This window comes from Athalia rosae, chromosome 4 (genome assembly GCF_917208135.1).
Source record: "Athalia rosae chromosome 4, iyAthRosa1.1, whole genome shotgun sequence".
NCBI classification, from domain to species: Eukaryota; Metazoa; Arthropoda; class Insecta; order Hymenoptera; family Athaliidae; genus Athalia; species Athalia rosae.
Window position 1 is genome coordinate 14515343 of NC_064029.1, and position 20122 is coordinate 14535464.

Here is a 20122-nt window from a genome sequence, read left to right on the forward strand (position 1 = left end):
AGATTAAACTCACGAAGCTTCAAGTTGGGTTAGATCAAAGTTCGATTAGTTGATTGAGTACAGGTATTTGAGTAGCACTCTAGATTTGAGGGTGACTTACTTAACATTTAGACGGGGGCCTAATTGATCGGCGGTACACTTGTCTCCTCGTTGTCTCAATTCCTAATTACAATTACCTTCGAGTGATGAGGACGTCGTGAGCTGCCGCGGGGCTTTCACCACTAAAACGCATAAAAATAAAATCTTTTAAAACAAACACCGGATAACGTTTGAAAATAAAAAAACCAATCATGTGCTCGTTCTAAGAGGGCCTCGTGCCGATACGGGGTTTCGGAGAAGAAAAAATAACCATTAAGAATAATCGCATCGATTTTAGAACAAACGTGAAAATTTTTAATGACATGGTAGTAACTACGTGAACAAATTTGGATTTCCACGTAATGTGATCTAAGGAAATTTATCTACCCGTCTGATTCTGGGACGTAATTTCGCAGGATGAGGTAATGAATTCACTCGTTGTAGTCGAAGACAAAGCGAAAAGATTTGAAAATGGAAGAGAAAAAAACAAGAACGTAATGAACGGACATGAAACGGTGAGAAATCAATGATTTGACGCAAGACAGGGAAAACGCTAATGATAAAAAGCTTGAGGATGTGATTACATCAAAGTTTTTAAAAATGATTTTGTAATATACATACCACACGAGACTCCGAGGCGCGTGGGGCGAGAGGGAGAAAAAAAAGTAGTAATAATAATAATAATAATAAATTCGCAATTTTTCAAAGAAATGTTATCACAAAAAATATTATAATACAAATCTAATGTAACGAAGAACCTAAATTATAGAGATCAGTCGTGATGATTTTTGATAATTTCATTTTATTTATCAAGTCAAAATGATAGCTGTCAATCGAAATTACATTATTACCGAAGCTGGGGATGGATCTTGGAGTGATAAGACGGTTTCAGGTCTTCGTCTACAGCCGCGAGATTCGCGCGATCGAATGCCCGTCGCGGATCGATCGGTCGGCGGCAACGGACGGGGGAAAAGGGGAGTTCAGGCCGACCCTTTGACAAACGAGATAACAGGAAGAGCGACGATAAACTTCGAATTACCGTGCAGGGAGTGGATTAACCCGTCGATGATAATCGAGAGATGATTTAGGGCGAAAAAGCCTTGAAAAATCCAGCGCGATTCGACTCGTTGAATTTTCATGATCTACTCAGGAGTGAAAATCTTTTCGCTCGGACCCCCCGAAGCCCCCGACAAATTTCCTCAACCCCTTATAACGCTAAAACCCAGCCCCATATTGAAAACGAAAGAGAGACATTGAGGCCGTTAACAACATAGGACATATATAATATTCTAACGAAGTTTCGTTGCGATTTTTTTTTTTTTTTTCTTCTTCTCATGGAAATTACACACATTCAGAACCTTTGGTTACAACCTTAATAACAATAATTCTGGTGGCACAGAAATGGTACAGGTATAACAGTGTAGTATTCGTGTGTCTGAATTGACTCGGATACAAATACCTACAACTTTTTTGATTCTTTTATTTTTCTTCTTAATCTTTGGGGAGGAGAAACATCGCTATTCCTACTGATATTCTACATAACAGAAAAAAAAAATTTTCATCGCAACACCGGAAAAACACGGAAACGAGGTAAATTTTTCATTCAATTTTAACGTTCCATATATAATTTTTCAATTTTAAAAGTTCGTCAATCCCATTCAACTTTCGTAACGTAACAAGCATTGTGTTTCAATTTATTTTGAAATTTTTTTTTTTTTCTTTTTTACTGTGATAAAGTGCCAGTGTGTAGAATTTTGTGACCAAAAAAAGCAAAACGCAACAATGAGCTTTTTAAGGATAAATACGATTGATCAAATCAATCGTGATCAGAATCATTGAACTGATAGTATAAATTATACGTATAATTATAATATGCAATACGCGCACCGTATACGATTAAATAGAATGATTGTGATGATCAGTATACAAGCAGTCTGTGCATGATGATAATCATCCCTTCTTAATGATGAATATTTTTTCAACCAGCGAAAATTGCTGCGTATCTAGAGCTTCGCGATCCTTCGATTACAGGCAATTATATTCCCCGATTTCAGGGTCGAAAGAAAACAAACTATTAATAATAATGGTAATGATAAATTAATTTATAATAACAGTGTAATATTAATAATGATGAAAACGAACATGTAAAATTATGAATAATAATTACGGCAATATAACAACCATAATAACAACGACAGTACAATGATGCGATCGTAATGATAATATATATATACATATATATATATATATATATATATATATATATATACCTACTCAAATGTTGGGTGAACAATAACGCTATGAAATATACCTATAATTATATATGTGTACAACATTTCAATCCATTGTGATATTCGAATAAAATTATACGTATATTGCGTGTACCATTACTGTTATAAATAAAAGATGCAAATTCGTCGAGATCGAAATGAAATCTCTAACGACTCATTTTTTCTTCTTTCCTCTTTCAATGCCTTTTCTCATTCAAGGCGGCAGCTTTTTTCGATTACCTGCAATGCGTAGCCACCTTACCGAAAATCATCGTTTGGGCATAAATTATGTTCATTTGAAATGAATTTAATTTATAAAAATGAAAATCAATTTGTCGAACCCCTGTGTTCTGAATGTATTTACACCGATTTTTCGAAGCCAAGATAATTTTCACGCTAAGTTTAACCCACGATCAAACTGATCCTTGGAGATGACGATATTCGATCGAATTTATTTTTTACATAAATCGTTTCAACTGCGTTACGAGTAATCAATTGAATCACGGCATCGGGACGAGGCGCATGAGATTCGGTCGGTAAGGCGGCCACGAAGCGGTTTTCGGGTTGTTTTCTAATTTTTTTTTATAATATGTTACAGTCCCATGCGCTATAGGAATGCCCGAACGGGTCTCGCTCAAGTAATGAAACTTGTGATGAAGTTTAATTTAAATTACGGTGCTTTACGCAGAAAAGGATCGGTTCGATGTTCACTTACCGTATCCCTCGCCCTGAAGGAACAGTCGGAAGGCTTCGCTGACTTTTCCCGGTTGTTCTTCGAGCACCATTCCGCAGTCCGAAATCTGTTGGAAAACGAAATAATGAGACGGATGTACTCTCAACGATCGGTCGTACACTTGATCTCATTTTTTTCTCCGTTTCGATAATCATCCCTCACCTTCATCCAGGAGCTGTTGGTCGGATCGAGGCGACCGTTTAGCGTAACGGTGTCGTCGACGTGAGGGCTCAACGAACCGGTAATATTTATAACTGGAACCCCTAGGGTGAGTCCTTCCTTCTTACGGGTCGGGTCCAACTCGCGTACGATGTTCAGGTCGGTGCGACGAACGTAGCTGTCGATTAGGAGGGCCAGATTCGTTGGGTTTACTCGTCGCTCGAAGTAGGTCTTGTAAACTTGCACCAGATCGTGATTACGTTCTTCGGTGCCCTGCGGATGTCCATCGAAGAAGCGAAAATAGCGTGAACTCGATCGGCGGGGTGGAAAGAAAAAAGGGAGGAAATTTTCATAAGAGAGTGAAAAATCTCACCCTTCCGAAGTGATGCCACATCAGGTAATCTAGAACACCCTGCGTCATCCCCTGGGAACGGAGGTGGCGCACGTTCAGTTTTTGATAACCCCATTCGATCCAACCGGCCTGCGTCGAGACGCAATTTATTAGGCACAACGCGTTGATTTTCTCGGGATGGGCGAGGGCGAATCTTGACAGAATATTAGCGCCGGCGCCAACCCCGAAACCGATCACAGATTTCAGACCGAAATGCCCCAAAACGAACTGCAACTGTTCCGCGAGCTCGTCCATGGACGGATAAGTGTAGCTGTAACGAATCAATTTTCAAAAATTATAAAACAATTTTATAATAACCGTGTATACACGCTCCGATAATAAAATCGAGAGAACAAACGAGCCGGAAAATTTTCTCTCCATCCAGTTCGTGCGTTTTATCTTCAAATTATAGCGCTCCAAGGTCTACACACGCTACGCGTCATGTAATCGAATCACGTCCCGGGATGCTTCGAAAGGATCCATCACATCTCCGACGTTCGGGAAAGCGGATCTCGATAATGGCGATGCTTAATTCAATTCTCTCAGGCCGTAGAGTAGTTCCGGAATGAACGAGGAACAAAAAAGAAAAAGAAGAAGAAAACGAAAAAAAAAAAAAAATGGAAACGCCGAGCGAAGCTGTGTACTCTTGGAAGCGCGTTACTTATTTCTTAAGAATAAATAATGAAGAAAAAGATTTCTCACTTCTCTGGCAACGTTGGTGCGCCTTCCTCCTGTCCAGGTGCGTTCACGTGATAGACGCAGAAATTTTCGAGGAGAACACGCATGTCGATGTAATTGAAAAATGCCTGGAAGCTCGAGATATCTGGAGTGAATAAAATCGTGGCTATCGTTAGATCGCTTCTGGTCGAACGATTCACGGGCAAATATCTGTTCGTCGGACTCACAGTTAAGGCCTAGGTCGTGGTAAGTTAAAATCGCTGGTTTTCCCTGATTCCCGTGAATGGCTACCAGCAAGCTACCCTTGTCCGTTTCGACCCGCTCCTCGCGTACAGGTTTGTCGTCGCGAGTCAGATACCGGAGTTCAGGGAACTGGAGCTGGATGTTTTTCAGTTCAATATCGTCCATGCTGTCTGAAGGCATCGTGCTGTCGTAGAAAATATCGTTAATATTCACGCATGTTCGTCGTCTCGATCGCCCATCGAATCGAACGACGAGAGATCGTCGTTAAAACAATGAAGAACAACGTGGCCGTGAAAATCGATCGTAACGATCCAAGCAGAAAATTTGGCAACCTGATTTATCAAAGCGAATGAGTTAATTTCAATTAAAATAAGCTGGCGATGAAAAATTCCCAACAAAATTATTTAAAAATCTCACACAGGTTAGACAGGTAACTTGTGACACCTGCGGTGCTATCGCTCGCACTTTTCAAGTCTGAAGTTACCAGCGATTCAGCATCCCCAATGGCATTAGAAAACCGTTAGCGATATTGATGTTTTTCATTTTTCATTTTTTTTTTTCTCCATTCCTTTATGGAATCGTGACGAAATTTTTCACATGCGACGATCCGTGTACCGACAAAACGTCGTCGTTCTCGTGTACGTTCAAGTTTCGCGTATTGATCTAAGCGTGCGCCGCCACGCCCGAGAGTCGAAGGAGCTGCGGGGAGAGTTTACGAGGCCTGAGAAATATAGGGAAGAACTAATTTCTCGGTGATACGATCCTCGAGGAGAAAAAGAAAAAAAAACAAAAAAAACAAACTTTTATACGACGTGACGTACGCCGTAACTCTGCGTCACGTTGTATACGTGGTTCGCGCGAGCCAAATAACTTTTACAGCCGTCGTACGATCCGATCCGATCCCCGAGGCGAAACGAGACCCTCGTTCTTTCGTGGAAAAAGTATCATCGGACCAGTTTTAGCGAGGAGGGATTAATTTTCATCGATCGATTCATCGCATTCTGTTGTTTATTACTCCGATTGCAAGTTACGTCATTTCGCGATTCAGTTCCATCGAGTCTACGGATACAAGTTGTATATCCCCTTCGCGGTCGGAGCGCTTCGTTTTCTGTCGAAGGACGATTTAACGCCCCGTCAAAACGAATGAAAATTCATATTTTTTCCGATTCGTAAAACCGATTCTTCGACGAATAATCGAGATAACGTCACCGCCGCGCCTTTGCGGAGCTGTTTGTGCATTTTACGTACGCCGTACGAACGTACGTTCGCTTCCGTTCCCCGTCCCGTAGAACCCGGTGCAACGTCGGGTTTACGAGCGTGAATACCAACGAACTCGCTACCGAGCCAACGATAAGTCGTCGGCAGCATTTCCTCGGCTCCCCCCGGCAGCGGTGCGTGAATATAGGAAACGAGATGTAAAACAAACAAAAAAATAAAGAAACAACGATGATGAAAAAATTATAATCGTGATCGAGATGCGACGGAGGAGGAAGACAGAATTTTTCTGTACGTCGTAGAGCGTACAGGGAGGTAGGTAGGAGGTGGGATGGAGGAGGGGGATTATCGTGACTGCGGTGAGGGCAACATCCGATACTCCGACACTCGATACTTGACCAGAAAATTTTTCTACGTCAAGTAAAGTTACCGCGAAAGGTTGCGGATGATGAAAAAAAAAAAAGGAAAAAAAAATTTCGGTTCTTCGGAATTTTTAGCCGAGCGATTATTTCAGGCTCGGATAAATCCCGGTATACCGGCGAGGGTGAAACGGTGCTTGAGGAAAATCGAGTACCTTGATCGCCGGCTAACGCCGGCTTTCGAAGGACCCTTGCCGATGATTCGAGCGAGGATAATTCCCTGCCAGAAATACAACGTTATAACCGTTGAAATCAGCCGCACAAAGTGTTTGTTCAGAGTTTCAAAAACTACGAATACGTAGAAATTTTTCTATTTCTATTTTTTTTTTAATTTTTTTCTCGTGTGTTCAACAGCGCTCTACCATGCTTCAATCGATGAGAAAAATTTTACTAACTCATAACTCGATCCAAATACATTATACAAATTATGAAATGTAACCCAATGCAAAATGTTACCTTAAACGTGTACGTTGGGAAATTTGGTGATTCTTTTTGTCATTTTCTTTCTATTTCCAAGGCGTCTGCTAGCCCTTCGAAACGTTCGAATATCGAGGTAATTACCAAGCGCCTATTGTTACTCCAGGTATTACTCGACGGAGGGACGTTAATGATGGATTTTGGGAACAACGCGATCCACGGTCGTGATCGTGGTCGTCGGCTACGATGTGTTAGCGATTACGTGCAGGCTCGCAAATTCGAATTACTATATCTATATATATATGTATATAAGTGTACAAATATACCTACTTGCAACCGCTGTTCGTTTATTCAATGTAATTACTGTTAATTTTCTGTTAATTACTTTGCGAGCACCGAACGCCGCGGTGTGAATACTTATAATCGTATATACACGTATATATAGGTACACGTATTTTATCTCGTCTTCGTTAACTCGGGACGACTGAAAACTATTCCTCCTTTTATATCACACGACTTTAACGTCACCCGCGACAGCTAAGGTCTCTTTAAAAGTGTCTCCGCCTACTACTCTACCCGTAATCAGTTGAAATTATACGCCGGAAACTAAGCGCACCGTGTTACCCGTCTCGTTATACCTATACATACATACATTGGAGAGCTGCGAAGTGTTCGAGCTAACGCTTAAAAAACCCCCCCGGTATTCTGAAATTCAACCGAGTCATACTCGGTGTCTACGAAACGAACGAGCGAAGACGGAACGATATCGGGGTACGTTAATTCCGATCCTGCAACAGGTCGAACCCCCTACTTCTTTTTTCTTTTTTTTTTGCTTTAATTTTACCGTTTTCCGAGGTGCAACTCGACGTTAGAACGAATTTCACAAGGACCTCGTACACGTTATTTGCGATATGTTAATTGGAATGAAATGTTGTTTTTTTTTTTTTAAATTTTGTTCATAAACTTCGCGAACGAATCAAGCTGCACTCTATCCCATTAACCGACTCCTGGGGCCGGCGAATATAGACGGAGGAGGGGGTACGCTTTACTTGTACGTTTTTACTCGCGTATATGTCGTGAGAGAGCCTCCAATTACGGTTGCGGGGACGTTAACTAGGTCAAAATATAGGAGCTGGTGGAAAATTTCCCTGCAGAACGAACGAACGAACGAACGAACGGTGGTGACCCGTTCTATAGATAATACAGAAGGGAAGTTCATACGTTGGCGAGGGGTATATACATATAACGCGAATGCGGTAAAAATGACAGTGGGATTTCAGGATCGATTCAATTTTATCGATTCCCATATAACGCGGGCAGGGGAACGTGGGGTTCGTTGGAAAATCAAAACGACCATCGCGATATCCGGTTTTCCGGTAATCTCCCCGAATGGTAAAATTCGATCGGTCTAAAAAAATGTGCGGACGCAGTGTAGTTCGCAGGGTAATCGAGTACTTCGAACGATGTTGCATTCGTCTAAAATAAATGAAAATTAAAACTGCGATTCTACGTTACGCAGCGCATGACACATAAGGAACTATCGAGGGAATGAGAGGAAGTCGTGTGTTGTGCCATTTTTAACTTACCCCAATAGAGCAGATTCTTCGGCACTTGCTGCTGTCGGCATCTTGTTTCTTTCCCTAAAACAAACATGGCGGCGAATAATCATACGAATGGCCCTAAAGGCTCGACTACTACACACTCCAGCTAATCCGCCGACACCGCAAGGCTGGTTAATATTAACTACCGTTAATTCAAATAATTAGCAAGCCTACGTCAACGAACAACAGGCGGTTATTTAAATTAAAAAAAAAAAAAAAAAAAAAAAACTCTCGTCTCTTTTCTAGACTCTGTTTTTTATTTTTGTTTTTTTTTTCTTTTCTTTCATTCACGTTGTACACTACTGGACGGTTACGACTCACCGCCGCGGACACAGTTGCCAAGGAAGAATTTTCTCAGTCGCGGCGCGTATTCATTGATTAGAATATATAGGGGTTCAACGGTATATACGACAACCTCAGCATGGGCATCGCGGCGTTCCACATTTTCCCCATCGATCCCAGTGAGTCACACTTACCTGGCAAAGGTTGCGCGGGCTGCTCTATATCTGGACATTCTATTATATTGTATACATATACGTATATATATATACGTTACACAACTACGCTAAAAGAAAAACTACGATGATTTCAGTTTTTTTAACACCCCGTTAACGTCCAAAGGTCGTCATTCGAACGTCGCGTCGACGCCGGTGACTTTTTCACGTCGCACTTTATGGAAAGCTTTCAAAAACGTAAACAAGTATACGTATACGCGGTACGTTACACCCGCACCCTTCGATCGTCCAGGATAAATAGCACGCGACCAGCGAATGCCATTTACCCTTGAGTCACACGTGGACTTTGGACGAGTACGCGAACTCAGGTGTGTACACACTCGAAAACAAAATGTCGCGTTCGTCAATAATAATCGTGTAAAATGTAACGTCGATCGTATATGAATGGGCGTACAGGTGATGAACAATACATACATACATACATATATAGCCTTACGTGTAGAATGCAAGTGCGATGCACGGTTGAAGGTGATCTCGAAGCGAAGCGTTACCTTTATCGAGGGTATAAGGGTGTGCACGATGAGGGGGGTTGGGTGTTTTAACGGCTCGTGCAAAATATAATATCCTTTAGCTTAAAGGTAATCTCATCGAGCGATGACGCGACGAGTGTAACTTACTTCACCTCAACATCTCTCGGTACACTTCCGCTTACAATAAACCAGCTAGCATGCGACTTACCTCGAGGTCTTCGGACCCAAGGTGATCGATAGTTCACCGGGCTAGCCGATGGTCTCTGCTACGGGATAATATTTACGCCTCGCAAACGAAATAAGTTTAGCCCGTCGAGCCACGTGAACGCTATTGATTCGATCGGCCTATTCGATCAGCCCGGATGAGCCCCACGAACCCGTTTTTACGCGAGCTTCGCGTTCGCCCCGCCGCCCGCAGAGAATACGACGGGATGGGTTTTTTTCCTGAAAATTTCGGTGCGGACAGTACCTGCGAACGGGGCTCGAATTCGACCGATTTCTCGATCGTCCTTTTTGCGATCCCGCAGGATCGCCGACACCTGGCCTGGATCGTTGGCTCTTTGCCCACTGTATTTTTTGCATGCAAACGAGTTGTACGAATACAGCTACGCGCACGTGGGACGTGTGTGTCTTTATATGTATATATAATATATATATAACGTGTGCAAAAACGCAGGTAAAGCAGAATAAGAAATCCTTCGACGACTCGTTCGGCGAGTCGTTGGAACGTTGAGTCAGCTCCCGATCGATCAGTCGGACGGTAAAGCCTCGACGGATGAAAAAAAGAGAAAGAAAAAAAAAAAAGAAAAAAGAAAGGAAAAGAGAAAATTCATTTTATACGGTTTCGCTGAAAGGTGGCAACGGTGCGACCGTTACCACCCTCGTCAAAGGTTTCCCTCAGCGATGCAGTACGCTGGATCGGAGAAGAAGAAAGAAAAAAAATGGAAAAATAGAAAATTAGAAAAATAGAAAAATAAAAAAATCTAACGAACGAGGGCGTGCTATTCGGATGTGTTAATGACAAACGTTCGGTTACAGGCAAATGGAGAAATGAATGAGAGACGTGACGGAAAATGAAGAGACAAAATCACCCCCCTCCCAACACCAAATTCCGAAGCCAGAAGCCCAAGAAGCCCAACGTGTTTCTCTACAGCTTTCAGTTCATCGTTGTTTTCGCTATTTCTTTCACACCAACAAAATTCCCATAGTATATATCTCTCGTTCTCCCGCTTTGCATGCGCACAATTCTTTTACTCTACTCCTTTTTATTTTTTTCTCTCGTCTTTACCTCTCTCTCTCCCTTCATTTCTTTGGACGTTCAACTTTCGATCAGACTTACCTTGATACGATCGACACGCACTCCCGGCGATCCTCGATCAACGGATCCTTTTTCCTTATCTCAACTTTCGGCGATGCGAAACTGAACGCCTTCTTAACACTCTCAAGTACGCTTTGCCCGGTGCTCTGCGTCTGGTCCGCAATGGTCGTGCTTTTGTAGACGTCTTCGCCCAGGTCACCTAACGACCTGTACGAAGCGCCCGTACCTGCCGGCATGGCTATCGGGTAGAGACTCCCTTAGGACCGCCGCGGGGACGGGGCCAGAGGGTCGTCTTCAAATTGTAGAGAAGGTTGCAGCAGCAGACGGGGTTGCCGAATGGGCCGCGTGCAGACTGGATGGTAAGGCGTGCCCAAAGCCAATATGCCAATTCGTACGTCAACAAGGCAAACAAACCAGACAGAACGAAATGAAAATCAAAACTGGAAAAATACGACAAATTCCAAGGGCGGGCGGGGCTGTGGGGGCCGGGGGTTAAGGGTACGCTGCCGGTAACCCGAAATCCGAACAAACCACCGCCTGGATTTCTCGATAAAAAATCGACCCGGAGAAATTTTATTGAAGAAATTCGAACAGACAGCAGGTCATCGGCAGCGAACCGATATCACCCCCTGTGATTCATATTTAGGGAAATAAGATGCCTATAGGTGTGTAATATAATATACAGCATGCATATTCATAGAAATATAATAAACATGACACATCGATATTCATGCGGTGTTTGCATGCCGATTGTATTGTGGTGTAGGTGTAATTATCCGATAAATTACGGGTGTGATTATTTCCGCATCGTTATTTTTTTTTTATCTCGTTTTTCTTTTTATCGGACGAACCGAATGATACACTATCCGTTCGCACGTTGAGTGAGTTTCAACCGGCGAGAATCAATCGGAACGTTTCGCAAGAGAGAGAGAGAGAAAAAAAAACAAAAAAACATAACAACAACATTCGCAAAACACTGGATCGGGAAGTGAAGGTGATTTCTGGTGCATGATCGATGAAAAGTCGATACGATCATCTCGTCGAAGGGCGCGCACATCGAACATTTAACAACGAACCACCCAACAAACATGGTATAACATATATACAAATTTATATACGTATGAGACGTATAAAAGCGATATTTTTTTTTTTTTTTTCATACAGACACAGAGACAAGTGTGCGAACGTCAAATCACGCACGTTTCATACCAAACTTCTCGCTACGTGTGTCGGTCTTCTTTTCAGATGCGTATCGTTCCTAATCGCGATTCCGACATTCGGTAGGTCTTTCTTTTTTTTTTTTTTTTCAAACATTTCGAATATCAAAAGGACACCCGACTGGTGCACACACGTGCGGTCGATCGTATGAATGTGTGCGTGTGTGCGTGTGTGTGTGAACTGCTGAGGCACACGTATATACCACAGACGGATAATATATTAATGATATTAAAGTAAGGTACGATATACGCGCGTGCTGCATATTCGTTATGTACGCCGCAGGTGCGGGTATATTTCGTGTGTGTGTGCGGTCGTTTGTCTGGAAAGGCGTGTTGTTTTGTGCTGTAATAATTGATGAAAGGAAAATTCTGTCATTCGTTGATCGTTTATCGATACATCGGAATATCGTCGTCTCGTTTCCTTGAATAATGAGAGTACTATGCAGTCGGCGAATGCGTGGGTAGGTATGAGAACCGTACCTGTTCGTAGACGTTGCAACAACGGTCGGTCGTCGGATGAGAGGAGGAGATTAAATGAAATTTTCAACCTCCGAAACGAATGACGTTAAAACGAAGTGTAAAAAAAAATCATCCGTAATCCAAATGGTACACCGTACACGACTGTACAACGCGCGACAAATGATCGGCAATGAAAATAATACAAAGATTAAACGGGGACCCGGTGAATGAATATTCAAAATTTGAATTTCAATTAAGAGTTGCGAATCGATCGAGTTTTAATTTGAACGTCGATACGAATCGGGTTTGTCGCACTTGTTACTGGTAAGACCACTGGCAACACAATTCCATCGTTCAACTGGGCCGGGTATTGATTTTTCAGGGAAACGTAACATTCGAGCCATTTAAAGCCATCCCTCCTCGTCCCTTTAAACTGTTTCAGCGGAGGTCGGTGGTCCGAGTATCGTGAAAATTGAAGATTTCATTGATATTAATTTCGTAACGACGTTGGCGCAATCAAACGCAGGAAGTAAGCCTCGTGCGTATACCAGTTACAAATGGTTTCAATTTGCATCGTCCTGACGTATCATACATTGGTATATGGTACGGTGAACGAATTACTCGGGATGACGATTGTTCAATATCAATTAAATTCACCTACCTTTTTGACGGCTTACGAACTTTTACCGGGGATCGACGCACACCCGAAGAGCCAAGAAAAAGCTGCAGCGTTACGAAAAAGACTACTGCCCTCGATCGAAAAATCCCTTTGAATTTCGGAGCGATTCTCGCTGCGGAATGTACGGGATGGACTGACGGTCGTTTCTACGAACCGATGCTGCCTGGGATTATTATTGGCTGCGGAGTTTTTCACTGGTTCGATGTGGTCTGCGCAGACAAAAACGCTCGCGCATCTTACTGAAGAAACCCTCGGAATTCCGGGAATCGTGCAGAGATGGACATCTGACGTTACTTACTTGAAGCTGAGGCAGTAACCAGCGGTTACTTTTTACTACTCGCCTTTCACGATCGAAGGTAGTCCGTTCCCCGTTCCCGTTCGAAACGACCGTTGAAACCGTAGTCCTTATCCTCGTCCGATACGGACGCGACGCACGGTAAACCTCGTCGACCTCCGCACGACCTTGGGAAGAAGCTTCGGCGATGGGGAAAAAAACGGCGGAACGAAGGAGGTTTTGGGTTTTTCGGGAAGCGGAATTCACGAGATCGAAACGCGCGTACATCGTTTTTTGGAATCGGTGGTGAAAGGATATGGATTTGCGAAATTTTTAGTTGGAAAAGAAGGGTTTAGACGGTACAAATTCCCCGGGGGGTGGTGGTGTTAACCGTCTGCCTCGCGGAAGGCGCGAAGAATATTTTCCATTTGCTTTCGGAGAGAGGCAAGATAATCCGGTAGAGATTACCGAGAGCGTACTCTTATTTATGTTCGGTTAAAAGGATTTTAATACACGTCGAGCACCTGTGTATGTATATATGTAGTTCAGTCTCATAATTCAAAGGGATGATGGCCGCCGTATATTTCATGCGCTTATCTCTATAGGAGATTTACATAAGGTATAAAAGTAAACTACTGACAATGTGATTCGCGCGGACCTCACGACGCATAAATACTATCTTCATTTCTTTCCAGATTACTGGAGTTTCTCGCACCTATACGTTCGATTCAACTTTTACTCGTCTGTAAGCTCGCTGGAACGGTTGCATCGATTTTCAAACAACACTCTAGTTTTTTTTTCTGTTTTGGTTTCTCGAATCGCGAGAGGCACGTGCCCACGTGGAAATACACGTATACATGTATTCCGTGTAGTCTATTTATCATACGGAGATGTATTTACGCATTTTTTCCTCCCCTCCTCCCCTCCTCCCGCCCCTCGCGCCACCTGTTATATATCGCGGGGTGAAAGGTGTTTTATAATACAATAACCGGGACGTTTCCCACGGATGGGGATGGCGACCCTACACGGCGTTTTGCGTCTCATCCCTCGGCATCGGGAGAAAGGCCTTGTTGCACACGGTATTTCGGACGTCGTGGAAGGTGACGGATAGCCGAACGCAGAGCCTCCTATAAACTTGATAATTTATTGCAGGATATTTGGGGGGGTGGGTGGGTCATCGGCGCTTAGGGTTTAATTTTTTTTTCTTCCCTCTCCCTCACCATTTCGAGTGGCAGCTAAGTTGTACGGAGTGCGAATGACGAGCGAAATTCCTCGTTCGGCCGCGGTTGACTTACCCCGGGTATATGTATAGTATATATATATATATATCTCTTCATCCGATAATCAAGGGATCTCTCAACTTGTCGAGATTATAATTTACCGCGAATCGGGTGCCACGTGAACCGGGAACGTTATACACTGGTGTATACCCACGCATAAATATACATGAACGTATATACACACATATATATATATATATACATATACACGAGAAGATGGGTACAATGAAGATTCTAAGGGATTTACATAATTGCGCGTACAAATTTCCCGAACTTTGCCTGCAGTAGTAAGGATTTGCGAAAGGGCGTCTTGGAGTTGTGCCACAGCCGGCGTGGTGTGGATTCGTTTAAATAATATTATGAATTATTTATCAATGGAAACGTATGATTTAAACACCTGTTACAGCGCTCTCGGTTCCGGAGCCTGATATCGATCGACGGCCGGAGGGTGAGAACGCGCTGTAAAATCCTCGGGGGAAGTTCGTTTGGCAATCGCTACCCGGAATCCGGCGAAATTTCAAGATTGACCCCCTCGGTCTGGCGAACTATTCTTGCTCGGTGAACGGTAGACGAAACGATGCACGCTTACCTCTACGAATCTAATATTAATGCACAGTTCGCTTCCACTGTCTTCCCCGAGAACACGTACTACGGTATATAATATTCATATATATATATATATATATATCCAAGTCGTGCGATACGCGAAACTCCCTGTCACATCGAGTAGAGGTGACACGAAATTTTCTCAGTCGAAGAAAATATCCTCGCAAAGATGAAGCCTAGAATACGACTAGGGGTGGAATTCCGCTGTGTGCGGGGTGGTAAAGTGCGGGGGGGGGGGGAGGGTGGTGAAAAAAAAAAAACCCGTTAGAGTAGCGCGGGGGAAAAACGGGAGAACGGAAGGCAACCAGGGCTGGGAATACACCCTGGTGCCTCGTTCTTGGATTTTTTATTACACCTGGTAATACGCCAACCCCTCCCTCGCTGCGTATCTATTGCAAAGTTTTCGCAACTGATGCTGATCCCGCGTAGCTGTAGAGGATTATCGGATTTACAGACGCGGGATATCCATTTCGCAGGGATCCAGTCATTGCGTACGGAGAGAAGGTCATCGTTTCGCGTACCTCCGATTCACTCACCCGAGTCCCTTACTTGGAATTCGCTAAAACTGGGAGCAGAGCTCGAGCTGAGCGGGTTGATTCCGGGCGATATGTGACGTAATTGGAGGGCGTTTAGCGAAATCCAGCGATACGCGCTTGTGAGTTGGTGTTCGCTTTTTTGAGTTTATCGTTTCTGGGGAGGAACGGCGACAATGTTCAGGTTTGGTATTTCAGAGGTGCAAACAGAGCGAGCCTTTGAACTTTTGTATTATCATTTTGAGTGGTTCCAGCTCCTCCGAGTTACCTGCCCCTACGTGTCACAGATATCCTCATACAGAAGAGGACAATATCAAACTGCAGCAACGACAACTCGCGAAGAAGCCAAAAGTCGAGAACTTACGGGGCGACTCGCGACGGTAGCAATCTCGTGAAATGTTGAATTAAAATTTGTCCCGCAATGCTCGGGGGTGTATTTGCATGAGAAACATAAAGTTTTCTTTTTACCCGACTCCCTTTTTTTCGTTATCCGACTCCGTCCCTCTCTCTCTCTCTCTTTCCTTTCTTCTCTCTACTCCGGCACTTTCACCGATTGTAGCAGAAAAGGCCTCCTCTTCTTCTTCCTCTTCTTCTTCTTCTTCTTCGTCGCCGTGCGTCTCTACGGCGAGCGAGCTTTTACGGAAATTATATACCCGTTTGAGCCGCGTCGCCCTCCGCGCGACCGTGCTCGCGCTATCCATTCAAAAGTTTTCATAACGGAGCCACTTATGCGAATAGCGCGCGATCGCATTCGCTGCAACTTAGTCGACGTCGCATAATACTCAAGACGAATTATTGTAGACATGTGGGTAAGCCGATGTTGCGTTGCGGGTTTTAGAAATGGCTTCAAAGTTGGCACATACCGGAACGATCGTTATACCGTGCGGCGCCGCGGTCTCTCGGAAGCGCTACAAGGTTGACCGTAGCGATAAAGAGAGAACAAAAAAACGAAACTGTATAAAACATGAAAATAAAAGGGGGGAAGGGAAAAAGAATTAGAAAAAAGCGCGTCTTTTAAAATTCATAGCCAAGGGCCAACTGGCCGGCCGAAAGTTCGCGATATTTTCATCAAAACGCCAATAAATTCTTGGCTAGAAGGTCTTCGGGGCATCAAAGGAGCTGCCAATCCCTGCCCATGCCGCGAACTACCCCGGAAAAGCCTGGATTTAAGATTCTCCATTTTACCGAGAAATATATTGGTATGAGCCACCGTTCCCTCGGGATAGGTTAACTTCTTACTTGGTACGAGGGCGCAGACGAGGAAGAGGAGGAGGAGCAGGTGGAGGACGAGGAGGAGGAGGAGGCGATGGGGTATTTCGGGTCGTGGAGAGCGCATCGATCAGATCCTCTGTCATTAAATATTTAATACGGACACGGAGTCCGTGAAACCACCGGGAGTTGTCGGTGGATCCCGGAGTCTGCCAACCTTCGAAAGACTCGGCGAAATTTCGCGACACTTCGACGAACTTCTCGAAGAATTACAACTGCGGACCGGTATATTCGTTTCACCCCACGAAATAACTGGACGATGGGAAAAATTTTTCTCGGACAAAATAACTTTTACCTGATCGATCCCTCGATTATCACCACCTTAGGGGGGTGCACGGTCAGTCGACCGTTCTCCTTCGTCACCATCGTTCCCCGATACATAGCTGTGATCGGCGACATCCCATCGATCGCTTCGATTTTCATGTGAGACGGAAAGTCCGTGGAAATGGAAATCCCATCGCGGGGCAATTTCGACTCCACCTTTGACGTAGTATTTGACTCGTCGTTTACCTCTTCGTTCACCATTTTTCCACCCCTGTATCCTTCTGATCCCAAAATTGAAAAAATAAAAAAAGGAAAAGAAGATACTAAGAAGGCTGGGATGTGTGTAGTTATCACATGTAATGTACTGTACTGTTATGGGCAAAACCCGAGCGAAAGTCACCGACGCTTATTAACGAGGAAAAACGCGACGGTTGTTCGGCCGGTTGGAAAAAAATCGACTGATCGTGAATTTCGTGCGTTCGTAGTTAAATACCGGGAGGATAATCGAATCGTACTCGTTTCCGAGGGAACGGTGTTCGCCTATGGTTCAACAATTGCGATCCATACTCGTTTGACTTCCGATATTTTGACGCACCCATATTTCGGATCGTCCGTAAGCGCTCCGTTTACAAACACAGGCGTCCGTGTACAATCGGATCTCGGGTGTGTAGGTCGCGATACGCCGTGTTAAATAACGAATGAGCTGACCCTCCTTGATCGCGATCCAAACATGTGAACGATCCGGCGTATTACCGCGACCGGTAAAACCATGAGACGAATGAGGATTTATGTGAGTTATGTTAAACCCAGCCGCCTTTTTCGTTACGTTGCGAGCGACGGGAGGGGGGGAGTTGCGGAGGACATAAAGTCGAGGGGTCAGAGGTGAATCCTTCCGCTCCCGCTACTCGCGCTTTAGTTTCACACATTTTTCCCCGCGGCTCTATGTACGTACGCTGGTCAAAAATAAATAAATAAATAAATAGGAGAGAAAAAAAAATAGTATGAAATAAAATCCGGAAACAAGATTTTTCAAGCCGCGGCAACTCTTCCGCCCTCGGTACAGTAATATACAAGAGTTCGGGTGCTGAAGAATTGATGTGGAATGTATAATAAAATTCTCGGTTTCTCGCAACAAAAAAAGTCAGCGCCGTTCGAATCGGCATGTGGTACGGGCGGACGTGATTCGCGAAATAGCTGTTCGTCTTCCGTAAACCCGAGACGGCAGCACCCCGCGGGCTTGATACATATTTTTTCCATCGCGATATACTCGAGGTTCTTCTGGCGCGGAATCGCGGAACGACAGGAAGTCGACGCGAACGTCATCGCGAAATGGTGGTACGCGAACTCGGTCTCTGGAGTTTACTCTTAACGCTCGTAACCCGCGGAGCACGTTAAATACCCGACTACGAGTGCCGCTTTTTTATTGCATCAACAAACTTGGGAAAAATGTAACGGAGCGACGAACGGCGGGGCGGCGGCATACGAGATGACGATGATGATGACGATGATGAAAAAAACAAATTAAATTTCAGAAAGCGGACGGCATTAGACGAAAATTCATCGATCTCTTCCGACCGCCGCGCAGTTAGGTCCAACTGCGATCTTGTTGTTCATAAGTTATTGAGGGTTCCATGGTTGCGTTAGGTGGAGGGTGAAGGTGGGGCTCAGGTGGCGCAGGTGGAACCGCCTTAGCACCAGTCGTTTTCGTGATGAACTAATGCATAAGTAAAATCTTCTCCTTGTAACTCGTAAAGTGTGGCACGTGCTACTCGACGACCCGAACCCGCCCGCATCTCTACGGACGGGTACGAATTTTTTTCCGCGGAAAAAAAAATATATTACCAAATTCATTAGGTATTCCGTATTTTTATTTTTTACGGTTTTATACTTTGGCATTTTTCACCACCCGGATTTAATAAGAATTTCGTTCACAATTTTTCCTTTTTTTTTCTAAATTTTCTCAGACTCTCTCAAAAACCTGATGTCGACTCACGGAGAGAAAGCGAGTATGTCTCGAATAACTATTTTCTAATTATGTACACCGGGCACGTAGGTTTCATCAAAACATCGTTTACACCGCTTAATAAATTAAGCTAGGGAACACACATCGAATATTTCAGATCAACGAAACGGTCGGCCAAGTTGAAATTATCGCCGGTTAAAAAGTTTTATTTTTTGACCAGCGGACGTAGATCGGAGAGTTTTTTATTTTTTTTTCAATCCAAAGCGATATTACCGGTCTGAGCGTTAGAGGATTTCGAACGTGACACGAATTTCGAAGTACAAGCTCTGGATGCAATCATCGTTCCACGCTACGACGTTTTGTGATGAAGCTGTGGACGACGTCGTTCGGACCGTATAATATAGGATAACGGAAGAGCGTTGGTTAGTCGTCTAGCGAAGAGAGCGGGTCAACAATCACGGACGATTGAATCTAACCCTATCACCCCCCAGAGTTATCTAGTCTCGCGACTCTCAATGAGACTGCAGTCCGGTTAATACGCCCGTACGGATGTGCCCCCCGTGTATTCGGAGCTGCCGAGCGACTCGGATAACCGGACCGAAAATCCTTTCGCCGTCGACCGCTGAAAGAGGGACAAGGTTCCCGCGAACTTCGCCATACCGGAGACAAGCGGTCACGTCTCCGCACTTTCACCGTAGAGATTATGATAATTAATCGCCGAAACTTGCCGAGCGAGAACTCGATTACTTCGTATCTCCCGTCCCGTGAACTTGACACTGTAAATTTTTTTTTATTTTTTCCCGAATCAGATGTGGGACGCTAACAATTTTCTCGAATAACAACTCCCAGACTCGTTGTTATCGGTGGAAATCAGAGCGAGTCTATAAATCTCCTTTAAAAAAAGGAAAACCGGCTTTTACAGAGTTTTTTTCGAGTGGTACAGGTACAGGAATAACCGAAGGGAAAAAGGGGTCGGAATATAAAACGCTCGGGGGATGGCCGGCGAACATAAGGATTTGCGAGAAACCGTTCGTTTTTATAGGGGTAGTAAAATTTCATGGAAGATTCGGG

General features: G+C 44.1%; 1 protein-coding gene across 10 annotated transcripts in view; it reads right to left on the reverse strand.

Annotated features, from left to right (window-relative positions):
• Nucleotides 1-20122, reverse strand: part of LOC105694070 (protein NDRG3) — a 45410-nt gene that overhangs the window by 3234 nt on the left and 22054 nt on the right. For 3 of the 10 annotated variants that reach the window (XM_048654350.1, XM_048654351.1, XM_048654352.1), the window contains exons 3-8: nt 4537-4736; nt 4334-4454; nt 3614-3902; nt 3244-3513; nt 3064-3148; nt 177-221 (exon numbers count right to left, since the gene is read on the reverse strand). In XM_048654350.1, the coding sequence (XP_048510307.1) occupies nt 177-221; nt 3064-3148; nt 3244-3513; nt 3614-3902; nt 4334-4454; nt 4537-4736 (1010 nt within the window). Of the gene's footprint in view, nt 1-100; nt 222-3063; nt 3149-3243; nt 3514-3613; nt 3903-4333; nt 4455-4536; nt 4737-6933; nt 8160-8189; nt 8244-10528; nt 10860-12844; nt 13100-20122 lie in introns of those variants that run through there. The other 7 variants (XR_001103499.3, XM_012414419.3, XM_048654349.1 and 4 more) reach the window with 7 other exon arrangements.